Below are 18600 nucleotides of genomic sequence, written 5' to 3' on the forward strand. Positions count from 1 at the left end.
TCCAACCATCTGTAGTCCCTTCAGTTACATCTACATTGAACCATGTGGTGTCACATAAGGTCATTATGTGTCTTTCTTGGGTTGCTAAGTGGAATTTTACATGGTGGCTGCAGTTATTTTGTCATTCTGAAAGCTTCCTGTCACAATGACAATACACTGGAAGACAGTGCCAATTAGTTACATGCATCTGGGTCATGAGGATACTTGTGATGAAAAGTAGGCAGTCATATGGTGGCTCCACTGCCTATTTTGTATTGCAGCCATCAGGTCAATCCTCAGATTTGTTGTGGCTGTAGAGCAGGGGTTCTCAAACTTAATATTTAAAGGTCCGAATGAAGTCAAAGGTCCCGAATAACCAGATAAGCAGAATGACTGTTTGGAAACTTATGGAACTTGCTGATAACTTACAAACAACGTACATTCAAGTTGAATGCAGTCTGAGACAAAATACATTCACATACATACATTTGGATAGTGACATCCTGAAGGCATTGGCGACGTAATGTACACTGACAAAGGACACTGAAGTCTGGTGCTAGCAGGACAGAATGCTTAGCCTATTAGCTGTTAACTTCTTCATTTTGAACAAAATAAGGTGACGCCTGTTTGCTGACCCTGGCACTCTGACAGGTTATGATTTAACGTCATACAACTACTGGCTGTCAACACTGCCATGACAATTATGTCAAACTGGGAAATGACTACATTTAAGACTTAATCTAAGGCCAGGATCACAGTAATTATCTCTAAATAGACTATATTCTACAAAACTAATAATTTATTGATCAGTATCATTTTTTTTTCAAAGTAGGAAACGTAAGTTTCATTACATTGGATTATTACATTCCTAATATGAGATGTGGGCTGGGTCCGTATTAACTTGTCATCTGGTCCAAACCCAGACTGGAGTCTGGACTTCAAGAAAATCTGTTGTAGAGTAAGGCAGCTGCTTTTTACAAATTAAGCCAACAGCCTCATTTTGTCAATACAGTAAAGAACCAAAAATCCCTCCACACACTGCTTCACAGGAGCTTTATTTTATTTCATCTCATCATTATACAGAAAAAGATTAAAATTCAAGATAACACTTTCTATGACACCCATGTCAATAATGCATACATTATATTCTTCTCATAGCACTGTATAATTATAGTTAGAAGAACTCATAAATATTCATAATGCTTCATAAAACAATACATTATAAAGCATTTTATAATTACTTAATGTTAACTAAAGCTGAGCTTGTTGCATGTGACAAAAATGGGCATTTATAAAGTTTGAACCATGAATTGTAGCTCTTTTTCTGCTGTAATACATCAAAATCAGTTTATAATGCATTATAATCAGAGTTATAATACATTATATTGTTATTATAAGTTACTGTTTGCTTTAGGTGGAGTGAGAAAATTTGAAATCCATACAAGATCAACTAACAAAACATAAAATGTATTTGTTAAAGGATCATAAGAGAAACTGAAAAGCCATCCTGTCGTCCATGTGGATATTATGTAAACATGCACTTGGAGCTCTTTTGCTGTGTGTATGCCGCGTTTATAGATGTACGCCGGAGGTCATGACATCTAATAGCAGCAGATGGTTCTGGAAGAGGCTAATAAAGTGACTGAAATGAAAAAAAATCTTTAACCAGCTTCACTGAAAAATGACTGAGAGGTGTTACCAGCTGGGATGACACCACACATTTAAATGTGACATTGTGTCAACATTAGCACAGTATATACGTGTGTTAACATTCTATTATAAATTTTCAGTCTTACTATATAAGATTTTTGTGTTAATTAGGTTTCTTTCACACCTGCAGGTTTACTAGGTTCAGACCACAGAAAAAAAGATTGCTGTCTTTTGTTTGTAGTCTGCTTTGTGCTCACACAAGGTAGGTTTTCGTTACAGATTTGTGCAAAACTTTTTATTACTTAACTTTTTTTATTCTTTTAAAAATATCGATAAAACACAATTGTGAGATGACTGCGTTTCCACTGAGCGATGTTCTGTGACTTTTCCTCTGGTGATAACATTCCCAGAAGCATGGTGATTGATGTTCAAAACATTTGCAGCTTTATTTCTATTGCATCCACTGCACTAGCCGTCATTATTTCCAGTCCAAGGCCACGTAGGCATGTTATGCGAGCAATAAATGACAGGCAAGCTCCTAACATATGGGAGCGGCCACGTATGAGGGATTTCTGGGAGGTGATAGTCCATGATTTCACCGAGGAAGTGTAGATCAAAACTCCTGGATGATCTGCTCGACTTTTGCAGTTATGTCATGCAATAACACCTTTTGTAACGCCTGCTGCATCATGAGGAAGCCAGTTCCTACTGATAAGCACATCGCCATAGCATCATGTGACCTAGAAAAGACTAAAATATACGAAATATGTTCTTTTGGAATTGCTTCAGATATCACCTCATGCAAGCCCAAAGAGTTTTTTAAATTGCTGTGTTTCCATTAAGTGTATTTTATATTCACAATTTCAATTTGCACAATTTGAGGGTTAATGGAAACTGGCCTATTGTCTCTTTACAATATAATAAAAGGTTAGCCTAAACAATTTGCAATGCAAGACAAAAGCAATGTCCAGGGCCTGTCCATCCAATGAGAGGTACTACTATTATTATCCTATCTCAGTGTCCTGTCTGTTGAAGCACCAGTTTCAGTTGTAATTTGGCTGATGATGATCATCCTCTCCTCTGACACCAGCGATGTAAAGATGCTGTTGAGAGCTAGAGCTGCTGAAGTAAATATTTGATTCATAGCCCTGAAATGTGGAGTTGCTTATTCAGATCTATGAAATTGACAAGCTTAGAACAATATGGTTTATAAAGTTGTTTTTTAATGGCTTTAAAAGGATTTTAGACAACTCTTTTCACCAGCTGTCAACAGAATAACTGCTGGACACCTGTCTGAAATTGATTTGAAGTGAATAACTAGATTGGTCATGGCTCAATGTGGACTGCTTGTCTCTGGCTGGAAATGTTGAGCTGTTGACTTTCAGTCAACTGTAAGAAGTCAGTGGTAGCAGACAATAAACAGTTACCACAGCGCCTATAACCATGACGGATTCATCCGCTGTGAGCGAGCAACAAACTAACAGCTCTCCAGTTTATTTATTACTAATATTTGCAAGTCGCTCTGGTGCTCCGTGGTTGCTAAATGTTACTAAATAGTCTCGATTGGAGCTCTGCAAAAGCCCTGCTTTGTGTGTGTGTCTGTGAGAGGTGGAAACCCATACATGAGAGCAAGAGAACCAAAGTGCTGGTGGCTTATAAAAACGATGTGACAATTTATACTTGATGTTTGCGATAAAGTCATTTTATGAATCGCATGTGGTAAAAAGACAAATGATAGGACACGTGAAATTAATGTCCTCATTAAAACAGCATAACTTAAAGCATCTATGATGATGGATCCAAAAGCCTCCCTTTGATGTGTATGCGTTTTTTGAGATTAGTGAAGATTTTTCTTTATTTTATTGTGTTGTGTCTTTTTGCAGATGTTTTCAGAATTTTCAGTGTGTTGAGCTTTCAGGGTCATTGTAGAAACAGGACAAAAAAGAGGGCTGAGGATGGGGACCTTGGATATCTACTTTGTAGCTTCTACTTATACATCACTTATTATTTAGGAATATACCAAAATACATGTGGCACGACACACAACATATCTCTGCAACCCACTGCCTCAAGCTGTCTCAGTCCAGGTGTTTGGTCCACACCAATTTATGACCTGTTCAATTTACAACTTTCAAGGCTAAAGGGTAAAGGTTCAAGGCTCAAAGGTACTTTAATACCTGAGGGCAAGTTTGTTGTGCAGATGGAAGATTCAGCTTTTCAAAAGGAGACATTTGATTCTTTAAGGATTAAAAAGTTAGACACACCAGAGTTTATGTGTATCGCACCAGAGGGCTGTACCACAAAGTGAGATTAATGTGCCAGTGAGGCATGTTGACTCTAAAGTCTGGATTTCCTGCACTGTAAAGGTGACTCTCTTTTAACCTGGCTAGATCACTACGGAAACTTATGCGGCAAACTTAACCTGGTCTGGAGCAGTTTTTGTAATGCATTCATAATGCTTTATGACACATATAAACAATTGTATATACAAACAACACATAATGCTTACTGATGCACTGTATTTGCATTGTAGATGTGACTTATAATGATTTATAAATGTGTCCTATTGATGCTCTTGACTAGTTATGAAATAGAGGCTGACTGATGGAGCTTATGATGCATTATAAATACCAATACTCACCTATACACACATCAACATTTAACTGTAGTAAGGACTCAGTGTGATATAACAATCCATGCTGTAACATAAGTTATCACTGTATGTGTTAAGTAAAGTGAGGTACATATTGAAAGTATGTATCTCAAAGTAATTTATCCTTCATCAGTATGTTTCATTGTTGTAACAAGTTTAACACATTTTCAAGCATTTGTAAGCATCTACGCGATCACTGATTACTGCTTATGCATACACAGACATGGACACAGATGGCAGAACAGTCACACACAGACAGATGTACACATATTATCATAAAGACCACATTCATGCTTACAGAAACACAAACATTATGTGAAATACGTATTCTGTCATGAATTAGAGAACACACACACACACACACACACATTATTGGATCATCTAATATGCAGATGTAACTCTTTATAATGTGCCTAATCTGTCTGATACACCGTTAAGGATGTTATGTTATGTTTTGTGATATGTTTTGCTTTGTTTTCTTTATTCTTAGAGAGAAAAGCCCAATCAGGGACATGTGTTGCAAATTAGCCTAGGCTAGGAACCCTGTACTCAACACATCAGTGATTTCTTCTCGAACTTGCTACTAAGTTCATTGCATTGTCACTGACAAATAAACCAACATATAAATAAAACAATAAAATCATAACTGATTAATGCCTTCCACACACTAGAAAACTTTGTAATTACATTTAGAAGACTGATGTTTGACATGCTCCACATCTTAAGACAGTGTGTCAGAAGTCAGAGAGTTTTTAGTCACAGGATCAGACTTTGCAAAGGAACTTTCAGGGTCACTGTTTGCAAGATCGTTAGCTTCCAAAAGGAAAAAAAAAGGTGGCTGTTGCAGCCTTTAAATCCCCAATGACTGAGGTGCATGTGCATGAATGCTTGTTTAAAATCACGAAACATCAAGTTTAGTTTATCTACAGGTATATACTTGCATCCAGTATTTTATTGTTTTGTATCTCTTGCTGTCATCACTCATTTTTATTCTCCATCTGTTTCTCCTTCCTCTCTTTCTTCTCTTCTCCTCTCTCTGCTCTTTCTGGATTTTGTGTTGTAGCCAACTGCATCCCTCAATGCCAGAACGGAGGAATGTGCCTCAGGCCTCAGCTCTGTGTCTGCAAGCCTGGCTCAAAGGGGAAGGCATGCGAACAGAAGACGGTGCCCACACAGCCCTTTCCAGCAGTGCCTGGGAGTGGGCCCACCAACGGGCACACCACTGCTAACTCAAATGGACACACTAATGGACACAATGTGGTCCCCCAGCGGCCCATACCTCAGCAAGTTCCTCCCAACGGTTATGCCCCTGCCCCCGCTCCTTCAAACAACATGGCCCAGATGAAACTAAGTGTCAAGCCGGCCCCCCAGCTCGTTCGACCACATTACATCCAACAGCACATCCAACAACAGTAAGTACCCACGTTTAGAATCAACCGTAATTTGCTCATGAAAAATAAACTGAGCTCCATACTGTTCAACCCCAAATTCATGTATTTTCACCAATTGGCTTTTGGAGAAGGTCACTAGAACCACTCCTTGTCCTCCACTGCTGATCTGCTCATAAATTCTGCTACTGATAACCTTGAGCAACTCCACTGGAGCAGCTGGAGGGTACAGCGTGTTGCTCAAGGGTATGGCATGGTAGAGTGATGGATTACCATTTTGAACACAGGATTGAGAAACTGGGAACAAAATCAAATCAAAAACAGATCACTCACATCCTCTAAACAGAAAAATGGAAGGCCTCATCCATTAAAGGCTTTTTTTCTCTTGAACTTAAGTAAAACTGTATGAGAAGAACAAGAAAACCCAACATGATCTCATGAAATACATGCAAACCACAGATTGGCTTTTACTCATCTAACAATCTTTGTGAACTAGGATTCTTTGTCAGTTAACACCACAGGTGTGGAAGTGAGCACAGAATTCGTCAGAATTGTAACTGAGAAACATTTGTCGATCGTGTGACGACCTACTTTAGTTCAAAAATATTTACCTGGCTCTACCAGGAGCAACAAGGAAAGATGCAGAACAGACAAACTAATATAATCATCTCTACGATGCAGACGTTTAGCTGCCGCCACATGTTTTTAGGATGTCCATCATGCTGTCCCATACTTGTGAATGCAATATCTCAAGAATGCCAAATTTGGTGCAAATTTTGCTATGTGTGAAGCGTCCATGTTTTAGAATTTGTAGCTTCTTTGCAGTGACATCAATATTTGAAGAGTTGTCTACTGTCATGGCTACATATGAGTCTGAACAGAAGACAAGAGTGTAACTGAAACTTGGCCAGCTAGCAATGGCACTAATTTCTTGTTTCCAAATCATATTGTTTAGGGCTGCGGCGACGCATCAATGTAATCGATGTAATCGAGCTTGAGCAGCGCTGATTGTGTTGTTTTGTTTCGCGCTCATGTATCAAGTTAGAGCATGCACAGTGCCTGCCTGAGCAGCGCCTGAGCAGCGCCTGTCAGGCGCGTCTGAGCTGCGTGTCAGCTGCAGCACATCTAGAGAAACGGTGATAGCCCTAATATTCTTTGCTTGCAGTCAGATAGCAAGTGTTGTCTCAGCACCAGCATGTGCCCCTGCTTCAAAGGAGTTGTGTGTCCTGAGAAAAACCTTGGATTATACCAGCAATGCTTCTAGTGTCTGCACAGTTCAGGTCCATAACATGAATATCCCAATGTGCGTGTACTTTGCCACATTTCCCTAGTTGTTGGATATACAACAATGACCCTCTTGCTGCAAGCCGATATCTCTAACATCATGGCCTTCATTTTTTTGGCTAATCGGCTGCAGTGAGAAATCTGAGATACAGTCCAGGTATGGCGTCTATCAAATGTTATCCTAACTTGATATGAGGCTTTATCTGATAACCACACAGTCAGTGTGTTTAGTAGCATGCTGAGTGTTTGACAGGGTGCTGAATGGTGAAGCCTGCAAGCCAACTCGACGCAATTGCTGATATGAGCAAAGGGAAATTTTTTTACACGGATCCCTCACTGTGAACATTGCAATTGTGATTTTCCTGGCCAGTATACTCTCATTATCATCGACTATCAGTGTAGTCGTTGGTAATACTTCTTCCGGCACTTCATAAGTGCAGTTGAAATGCCACTAACTCCTGCTGTGGTCAACTGCTGGTTTGCTTTGCCTGTCACTGCAGCAGATGACCTGAGAATGTGCAGTCAGACACAGACGATGAGTGTAGACTTCACACAAATTGCTGCTTTTCAAGTCAGTGTTACTGCAGCATGCAGATGGAAACATCCAGAATCAGTTGGCACAGGGTCCAATTAATATTGACACAGATCTCACCACTCGACGCTTTGCACCGTTTCACACAGCGCGCGCCATAAGAGCGTGAGCAGCGCCGATCGTGTTGTTTTTGTTTCGGCGCTCATGTTAACAAGTTAGAGCGTGCACACTGAGCAGCCATTAGGCGCGTCTGAGCTGCTTGTCAGCTGCAGCACATCTAGAGAAATGTGGCTTCCCGTTTTTTTTTCACGTGACGCAAACTGAAATATTTATTAGTCTGAATGATTACATTGACTCTGTGTCACTTTATACTGCAGTATAAAGCCTCTCTCTGTCACAGAGATGAGGAAATACAAAGATGCTTGGTTTTACCTCAACTTCCTTGCATCCCTTTCAAAACAAAAGCTATCTGACTGTGTCTCTGTGGACACAATGCCATCAGTTGCTGATACAATGCATTTTATTTTGAAACATTTACAGGACGGGGTTGTCAGCTGTGCAAGGGCTTGCACAACTTTATAAATGAGTGGAATATGTGCTTATAAAAAATGAAAATACAGCACTCATATCAGCAGGCCGCAATATGCCTTAAGGCCCAGTTAAGGCTGGACTATTTTGATGCAGAAAGAATGGACTAGTTATAATTATTTCTGTTAATTTTACTGTAATATGTTTTGTTTGACTGCTAGATTTGAGGTTTGTTACTGTAACAAAGAGTACCTGTTTTGTTACTCCTACTAAAAGTAACTTTAATTTTACATTGTTTTATTTATTTTGCTGTTGGATTGCTAAAAGTAGATTGCACTACCTTCCTTTTACTTGAGTGGAACAAGCTCTTGCATTAATTTTATATCAGACTGTAAAGAGAAGATTACCAGTTAAGACTTGGATATGTTTTGTTTGGGAATAATGCCCTGTAGTGTTTCAAAATGTTATTTTCTGTAAATTTGTTGTTCTATTAATCAAGTAATAAAAAAATTAAAAGTTAGATCAATAAAAAAAATTAATCAATAGATTAATCGAGTAATTGAAAAAATAATCAATAGATTAATCCAAAATAATCCTTAGGTGCAGCCCTACTGATGAATGTTATTTAGAATGTTTATGAATACATTTTATATCCTGTGTTTCACATGCACTCTATAAATGCAAAGAGGGGTTATGTATGCACATGCACTAGTAATTGCTACCAGATCTGTGTCCTCGCAAGCTGCTCTCAATTTGCAGAAGGGATTTATCTCTCACAAGGAGCCATTCTTATATTGGTTCCAACAACAGAGCAGTTTGTCATCTGATATGAGACAAGACAGGGCAATAATCTCAAGGTAAGGAACAATGCATCAGGACAGTCACATGTAGAGATTAATATATTTTCTGAAAATGAGACATCTTATGTCCCGAGAACAGAAGCACACTATCCCCGGAAACCTAGGAAATTTACTTGTTTTCAGGTAACTTCAGCTATAGTCATGTGCATTGGTTATATTTCAAACAACACTTAATGCAACAAGGAAAATTATGCATAATACTATTGGTTCCCATCGGGCTTGGGAGGTATCACGGTGTTACGGTTTACCAGGGTGTTTTGTTTTTTCAGTACCAGCATAACCACAGGATCCCCTCTTTCTTTAAACTCATTTTATGAAGTGCACAGCACGCACCACCAGAGCTCAGTCTCTGGGCTCTACTGGTGAAAGAGGCAGCTGAGCTGAAAGACACAGCGACACCTAGAGGTGGAGAGAGAATTTACAGGACTGTAAACTGCCAGCGGCCAACAGGCACAGAGAAACTGTGAGGAATGTTGGTATATTTGGGATTTATTTTGACCAAACTGGAGCTGGTGATTGCTGGAACACTAAATTACTAGTAAGAGTAACAATGACGGTTTGAATGGAGTATGTTTTTTGATGAGTTAACGAGACAGTTGTCAGTCTTCAGTGACCGAGGGAAGGTTGAATTCAAAAGTTGTATGGTTGTATTTCTCTGTTTAATAGGTCTGAGAATATTACTTTTCTTAACATGTTTGTGTGTTCCTATTAAATATTTATTAGTCTGATTATTCAGTTCAATTCAATTTAAAAAACAAACTATTTTGTTACAATTTCTGTGGCAGGCTGAGGAGATGAAACATATAACATGACATGAGGACAAAAAATAAATGACACAAGGCTTTACAGTCCACAGCAGTGACAGTAGATGACCGACAGCAGTAACAGAGTCCAGTGGCCAAATGCCCAAAAGTGATTATAATAACTTAAAAGCCTTTAAGTGCGAAAGGGTGGTGCCAGGGCATAGGGCCAGGGTGGGGGGGGCAGGGCTGGTACCATTGACAGACCATTTGTTTTGGGTGTTTGTCCCAACTGGGATAGTAGGAGGAGTCAAACAACCTCATATGAAAGTTGCTTCCTCCTGTTAGTCTTAGCTTCAGGGCAGTGCAGGTGCCTGACAGGGTGCAGCCATTTTAGGGCCTTTTGTTGGTCATGGGTGGGCTCCTTTGCAATGTAGTGAGTTTTAGAAAGTGTTTGCTGATCATGCAAAGAGCTACAGAACTAAAAAAATCCACCTGCTTCCCTGAGGTCCATGAGTTCTGCAAACAGAGTGGTGAAATCATTGCTTAAATCCTTGAGAAAATTATCATAATGATTGTCAGACAAAGACTGTAAGGATTGGTAAAGCTTTGGCAGTAATTGGGCGGCTGTGGAGGCCCTCAGGAGGTAGGGCGGGTCATTTTCCAGTGGAAAGGTTGGCAGTTTGATCCCCGGCTCTTCCAGTCAACATGCTGAAGTATCCTTTGTGAAGTATTTCTGATGGCTGTTCCATTAGTGTGTGATTGAATGTGTATAAATGGTTAAAAAAGACCCATTGTACGGTTGCCTCGGCTACCAGCGTGTGAGTGTGAATGGGTGAATTTGACTTGCAGTATGAAAACGCTTTAAGTGATTAAATGACTACAAAAGCGCTATACAAGTGCAGGTCAATTAATGTGGGAGATGTACTGGATTGTAGTGTTGAAAAAGTATTTGAGATTGAGGGTGATCTGTCAATTTAGCAGTCAGTCTGCACTCTAACTCTACCCTTACAGCTATGGTCATGAGCTTTATGCATCAGGCATTCAGGTGATCAAAATGAGTTTCCTTCATAGGGTGTCGACCTTAGAGACAGGGTGAGGAGCTCAGACGTCCAGAAGAAGCTCAGGGTACAACTGTTGCTCTTTGACATTGCAAGGAGCCAATTTTGCTGGTTTGGGCATCAGGTTGCTCCCTGGAACCCTCCTGATGGAGACTGTCTATACAGGTCTAGCTGGGAGGATGCCATATGGCAGTGCCAGAATACGCAGGAAGGAGTACATATTCCATAATCCATGCCCAGATCTGCCAAAAATCACCGGAGGATGAGGCTTTGGGGAGGGACGTCTAACTTACCCTGCTGCCACCTTAACCTGGCCTCAGATATGCACCCTGAAAATAGATCAATGGAAGTATAGTCGATCGCAATTACCGACACAGCAGAAACTGATGAGAGAATTGTTCTATACCTCCTGACATAAATACCAGCTCAATAAAGGGCATCAAACAATGACAGGTAACAGCACATTATTTATCCCTTAGAGACTGTTTGATGCATTTTACACGGTTTTCTTTCTTCATTTTTGATCATTTTGGCTGTTGGCTGGTGGTCATGGATGTGGCATATATTTTGGCAAGACTGTGTATTTTTGTTTAATCTTGGAATTTCCAGCTCAGCTCCTACAATAAGTCTAAAATACACTGTGGAAACTAAATTTTTACATTCATACTGTTAAGTGCAAAAATGCACCATTGAAACCCATTCAAACTGACATTTTGGATCCCACAGCTATCAAAGCATAAAGCCATTATCATTATTATTATTTCTGGGTGTCATTCTTTTACCTTGGAATATGTCATTTTTACTATTTTACACCTGATGATGTTATTTGTACCAATTTCGCATATGGAGAAAATACATACTATTTCCACTAGCTGCATGGTCACGATCAGTGACCAATCAATCAACTAATCACTGACATTTGCCAGGCTGTAATAACCAAAAGAAATCTAAAAACATAGTGGTATGAAGACAAAAAACTTGCATTTTAAGAGCTAAAATTCTAGAAATTAATGGATATTTGATGTTTATGATTAGGACTGATAATGTTAGTTGAAAAAATAAACTCGAGAGCGACATGGGTGTGAGTATTTGGCACTGCACAAATAATAAGAATGTATAAAAATCAGTGTTGCTGCTAATCATTAACTTATCCCAGGCTGTGATAATCAAAGAAATCTACTTAGCATGTAGTATATTGAAAATAATTATTTTTTCTGTTTCTGATTTTTTTTTTTAATCAAAAACGTTATGGCATCATGACAAAAACTGGCATTTAAAGAGTTAGAATTTAAAAAAAAAAAAGAAAAAGTAATGAATATTTGATATTTATGATTAGGAATGATGTTGGTTAAAAAAATAACACAGTGAAAGTAGAAAATAATATTAATGTATGATATTTTTTAAAGCTTGATTTTGAAAAGTGCATTTTGTGTGCAGAGTGAATGTAATATAAAAGCGGTCCCTAAGGGTTTAGAGAAACTCTTTCATGGTTCTTACACCCTATAAGAGCCATGGAAGAGTCTCTCTGATCCCCTCAGTCAGCCAGTCACACAGCCAGTTACCCAGAACAAAGCACTGATCTACACTGCAGAGATATTCTTCCTTTTCCTCCCTGGAGTCCGCCTGCCTCAGTTGTGATATAACTAATAAATGAGAGAACTCTGGTGAGGTTCAGTGGGTTCATTACGTTAGACCAGAGTATGTCAGCCCTCGTGGGGAAGAAGACTTGGACGAGCGTAGAGGTCGGCGGCGGATTGCGATTGTGGCCAGAGCAGTGAAGGCAGAGAGTGAACAGATTCAGCCCCTACATACACACACACACACACACACACACACACACCTCACTTTCTCGACCCTGACTCACCGATCTGTTTATGTAGAAATGAGTGAAATCTCCTGTCTGATATTTAAGACTAGCAGGCTCTTGTATCCATTCCTTGGAACCGCTCCAAACTCTCTTTTTTCCTTAAATGGCTCAATCATTGCCAACACACATGGCCATGCTAGATATTTTGCTAAAACTGGAATAATATCTGATGTTTAGAACTTCTTTTTTTGCCGTCACTATTCTCTCCATCTCACAGCTCAGGTTGTAAGTTCTTTGTTGTTGCCAAATTTAGGTCTAATCCTCTGTACAAGTAGTTGTTAATCCATAATATTTTGAGTTTATACAGTACAATGAACAATGCCAAGAAAGACTCATACACAATTCTGCATCACTGTCTAAAACCTACAGTTGCAACATGCTTATTCCTGCAGCTACGTGTGAAAAAAACTATGTAAAGTCGAATAGAGAAGTAAAATTTAGACCTGCACCAGACGTAGACTGACAAAGACGTGAAGGCAGAGATAGGGAGGTGCAGTCTCACAGGTTAAGATCCAAAAGCACAACCCAGTGACCAAGTAGATAGGAATAAGAAAGTCTTAACTCCAAGACCAAAGGGCAAACTGGAGTGTGGAAACCAGACAGGCAAAAAAAGAAAAGCAAATGTAGCCAGATGGAGTCAGTGAAAGGACAAAAGTCAGCGGACAGAAGATCATGCATGTGGATAATAGGCAGGCAGGTGAAGAAGCTGGAATGCTTAGCGAGGAGCACAAAACAGGATTTGACAGGGAATAATTGGAAATGGGCTGGAAGTAGAGCAGGTGAGCAGGTGGACCTCATAATGGGGAGTAGTCAGAAGGGTTGCAGTGGCACGAGATTTTCACAGTATAATATCAGTTTAAAAAAATATTGTGGTTTCACAGTATCAGGGTATTACACAATTATAATAATAATAATAATAATAATAATAATAATAATAATAATAATAATAATAATAATTATTATTATTATTATTATTATTATTATTATTATTATTATTATTATTATTATCATTATCAGTTATAATGACCCTGTACTTGATATAACTATTGATTTTCATTCCAGAGTATACCTCGAAAACGGTATATGCAACCCTAGACGCATGATATGGATTTATTTTACAACCATTGATTAGGATTACCTGCTTCTCATGGCCAATACCAATATGATAACTGAATTTTTTTTCAAATATATATTTCACAAAAAGAAGTCTATAACCTGTAGCTTATGCATACCTGAGGGTAAGGAAGGCTGTGATGTATTGAGAAAATATGGATTATTTAATATTCTGTTGCCTTGACCTAACCAAATCTAACTGACATCGTTAACACATTGAAACCCAAGGCTGGAACAAGGGTTATTCCAGAGTCTGAAATGATGGAAAGCTAGCATGCAGGTAAATCCTTGGTAAGCTAGCATGCAGTAAATCCTACATCCTTGGAGAGGAACTTACTAAATTATGAGACTTTCTAGTTAAAAGATATGACACAAGATCAAATAAGCCTTATTGTTTCCCAAGAGGAAATTGTGTCACTGCAGCAAATAACAGTAATGGGATTGTAGAGAGAGTAGAGACACCAGCAATGGCTGCCAACTCCATTTTTATAGAGATATGTGGCAAGATTGATATCATTCTTATCCCTGTGTGTTACAGGGTTTGCACATCACAGTGTGTATCCAGGTGTTGGGGAGTACTACTACATAGGAGAAAGAGTCAGTCGGGGCTGTAGACCACAAGTTTTAAAATGAAGAAAATTTGAGGTGTGGAGTTGTAAAAAATGCTTATCAGATCGCTGTCTCATGCTCCTTATCTCTGCTTTAGGCTGGAGGTTTGAGGCTGCTACAAGCTAACTGAAACACCTGAATCTCTTATCAAGATGTTGGCAGGCAACCTGGTCTGACAAGGAAGAAGAATAGGTGGAATAAAATAGACATTATCTCTGGTTCCGCTGCATCTCTTTTCATTCTTTTATTAAACTGTCCATCGAGACTCTGAGTTAAAATACTAAATTAGTGCAGCCCTCCTTTAAGTGCATAGGGGAAGTCAAAGCCTGGCTTTGTCCATTGGGAAATTATATGCCAACCAACACCTCTAAATGAAAAAATAAAAAACTTGTTGTGTCTTGTTTATTTCATTTGTACTGTGGATAAATGCTAAGTTGCTTCTTGTCTGTTATGTATAAGTTGGCAGTTCTCTGCTGTTTACATGTTTGCCTTGTCAGCTTTATAGGATGACATGTCACTGTGTGTTTTCAGATTTTTTTTTGCTGCCAAAAAATCTGATAAAGGATAAATGTAAAGTTTCAAAAGCTGAGTTTTTGTGGAGGTTTTTGCAGGTCCGTGTATGCAGCTCAGGCAGAGCTCTCCATGAGCTCTAATTTTTCCTCAGCAGCAGTTTGTGACTCACAGGGTGGATAATTGATCTGTAGATCCATTCAGAGTTGATCAGATTAGATCAATGGGTGAGAGGTGCAGCTGTTTGTGAGTGTAAGCAACTTTTTAGACGCAGCAGAATGAATAAAATTTCACTTTGAATGCGCCAGATGTGTTGCTGCTCTGTCTCTGCCCACAGTGCGCTCTGCTCCCCGACAATGTGGTGCTATAAATAACCTAACAGTGTGTATATTCCAACAGTGCTCCTGATGAAAAGCTATTTGTGGTGGCAGATGTTTGTAATCATGGTGGACTGATATAAATGAATGAATGCATGGAAAACCCTGCATGTTTACTTGCTAGCTATTGTCTTCCTATGTCCCCCCTTCTGGTATGAAACCATTACTTCTTGCACTTGCATGTCAAAAGATATCTTTAATGCTACTTTACGGTTTAAAAAAAAAAAATTGTTAATAAATGCGATCTAGTCAGAATCACATGAAGTGTCGAACAACTTTTTTGTTGTTGTTTTGCAGCACAAATGAATGAAAAGGAATGAATTTGTCACAGATGCAGACTTGCAAACAGTGGTAATAAAAAGGCATGCCTCTTTTGCCTGTCTGAATATAGATTCCAGCCCCCACCCCATTACAAGAGATGCCAATGTGAACATACTGTACTTACACTTGTGTTGCACATGTTTACACATGAACACAAATTGACTAATAATCCTAAAGGAATGTTCAGATGGTTTATCCCAAGGATTGTTTTATGACTAAGTAGTAGAAATAAACATTAACAAATGAATACATGTAAACACACGGGTGTGTATCTGCAGGAGAGTAATATACCCGCTTCATAATCTAAACAGAAGATCTATTTAGGACATTACAGGGTCATAGCAGAGCTATTTACAAGGCTATCATTTTCTGTTTATTTATACCATGGAAGGGGCCTATCGTATGAATGAGATGAAAATATGCCTTGTCGACAGATTACTCTTCCTACATGTTTATCATCTCCTTTATGTGTCTGCACTCTCCTTGTGTCTGTAAGTGGACAACCCCGGGAAGGTATTTGTTGATATGAAGTTTTCTAGAGACCTTTTGACTGTATCTATGAGAGTCACCATTAGGCTTGGCCAGTATGTATTATTTCATTTTTTAAATACTTTCTTAATCTTGCCGGTATTTTACTAAGTCCACTGTTCCACCGATCAGCAGTTTCAATTTTGTCAAAATAAATCCTTAATTCACCGAGTTAGATGTAAAAAAAACATGTTGTTATTCCCCACGCTCTCTCTCTGCCTGCTGGCCATTGGCTGTTTACAGTCCTGTAACTTCTCTCTCCACCACTATGTGTCGCAGTGTCTTTCAGCTTAGCTGCCTATTCCACCAGTTGAGACCAGAGACTGAGCTCTGGTGGGACATGCTGTGCACTACATGCAATGACTTAAATAAAAAGAAGTGCGCTTGTATTTATGATGGTATTGAAAAACATACCTTCGAGACTTCTGAATACCCTGGTGTACTGTCAAACTGTGATACTGCCCAAGCCTAATCACCATTAAGAGGAACTTTGCACTGGGTTACTTCAGAAAAACAACAAAATTTAAAGTCATAAAGTTGTGGCTACTTTTATCTTAATTTCCTCAGAGTGTTTTTTGTAAACTTAATTTGCATGTTAGAATGCTTAATGATAATCTTAAAGGTCCTTAATAGGTTTCTGGGTGTCATTCTGGGCTTTTACCTTGGAATGCGTCATTTTTACTATGTTCCACCTGAATGATGACGTTATTTGTACCAATTTCGCATATGGAGAAAACACATAATACAAATACTATTTCCACTAGCTGCAAGGTCACAATCAATGTTGCTGCTAATCACTGACATTTGCCAGGCTGTAATAACCAAAAAAAAAAACTAAAAACATAGTGGTATCAAGACAAAAAACTTGCATTTTAAGAGCTAAAATTCTAGAAATTAAAGGATAGTGTGTCCTTAACAATACTTAGGCGTCCTTTCTTGATGTAATCATTCCTCCTGATAATACCTGCCATACCCGTGAAATGCTTTTAGGAAATTATTTAAGTTAATGTGAGGTATCAGCAGTCTGAGTTGGATAAGTCAAGCCAGTATCTTCATAAATAAATATTTAAATATGAAATTATCTTTACCTGTTTCCTTGGAGAGTGTCACTTGCTGAGCTGCGTTGGAAGGAAACACTTAAACTTTGGAAGATTCTAACTGCTGAAGCCAAACTGCGTAATACATTTTTGCATGGATTTTTGCACTCGTCATTTACCTTAAAATTGAGATAAGAGGGGATCTTGGTGAGGATAGACAGGATTTATGGTTTCAAGGATCAAATTGTATGCTGTTATTTATTTTTATATGTTCATATGACCACCTGACTACTGTTAGGACAGACTTGTGATTGTGAACCTATCCTGTTACATGGTCACGTGAAACGTGGAATATTTACCATCTTCATCGTATTAGTTAGTTATTAACGGCAATACTCTGGGGACCTTGGATGACTGTACCACAGTTCATTGTAATCCATCCAGTAGTTATTAAGATATTTCAGTCTGAACCAAAGAGGTAGACCCCCTGACCAAGACATTGCCCTACCTAGACTTAGTTGCAAGCCTGACCAAAAACTTCTTCTGGGATACAGGCCTTGAGGGGCCCATCCAAAAATAATGAGGATGGGAACAGGCTTGAAATAGACCCTATGGTAATACAAATGTGGTCAAACTTAACAGACCAATTAGAGAAAAGTCAGTAGAAGCAAGTCTGCTTGGATCCTCTCAGGTATGAGACATATTGACCCAAAGACTTGAGACATGTTAAAATGGAATGTGTTCTAGAGCCTCAGATTATATATAATTATTATATATTGTGTGCTTGATGAGTCTCAAAATTTCGGTACCAAGAAGATCACAAAGACCCTCACATTAAAGATACTTTTCTTGTACAGGCACAGGTACCCTTTATTTGCTTGATGGATGGATGCATGTGGACAAGATGAAGCAATCATTCTGTCTACTTTCATACATTGTCAGCACCAGAGAATCCCCGGCCTTTATGTCAAAGCATTCCCCTATATCTGCTGCGGAGGAATTGATCTCTGTTACTAAGTTGAGATAAGCTGTTTATCTCCACTAATATCAGACTGCATGTTCACAATTCAGAGCACATGCCCCGTTTGGCTGAGTGATGTTCTGCCATCCAGTCTGTGGCAAACAGGGACGACTGTATCAACTTAATTTGACCCTCTTAAGGAGATGACATATGTAAATACGGTATATCTCCAAGCAGACCACAAACATTCAACCACTTACTTTTCATATTAGAGGATGTAGAGGATGCCTGGTGGTTCCGATAGCTAACAGCTGACCAAACAGAAAAAAAAGATGAGCACACATGTACACATATTCATGCTGACTTTTATTTTTACCACAAGCGCATGCCAGGATCTGACGGCTTAAATAGACATACTATTTTTGCACAAAAATGATACACAAACAGTCCAGTGTGGCAATATGTCAAGACAAATAAAGTCTCAAACTTAAACTGCTGATGGTCATCTCTGACTGTGTAGGTGACTTCAGCTTCTCTCCTAGAAGTTTTGGACCCAAAAAATTCCTCCAGATGACTGGGTCAACTAATCCTGCATTGCCATT

General features: G+C 38.9%; 1 protein-coding gene across 4 annotated transcripts in view; it reads left to right on the plus strand.

Annotated features, from left to right (window-relative positions):
- Nucleotides 1-18600, plus strand: part of ltbp1 (latent transforming growth factor beta binding protein 1) — a 147010-nt gene that overhangs the window by 28869 nt on the left and 99541 nt on the right. For all 4 annotated transcript variants that reach the window (XM_088086239.1, XM_088086240.1, XM_088086241.1 and 1 more), the window contains exon 3: nucleotides 5346-5694. In XM_088086239.1, the coding sequence (XP_087942365.1) occupies nucleotides 5346-5694 (349 nt within the window). The remainder of the gene's footprint in view (nucleotides 1-5345; nucleotides 5695-18600) is intronic.

Source organism: Plectropomus leopardus, chromosome 13 (assembly GCF_026936395.1).
Source record: "Plectropomus leopardus strain MGB_pleo_1.0 chromosome 13, ASM2693639v1, whole genome shotgun sequence".
NCBI lineage: Eukaryota > Metazoa > Chordata > Actinopteri > Perciformes > Serranidae > Plectropomus > Plectropomus leopardus.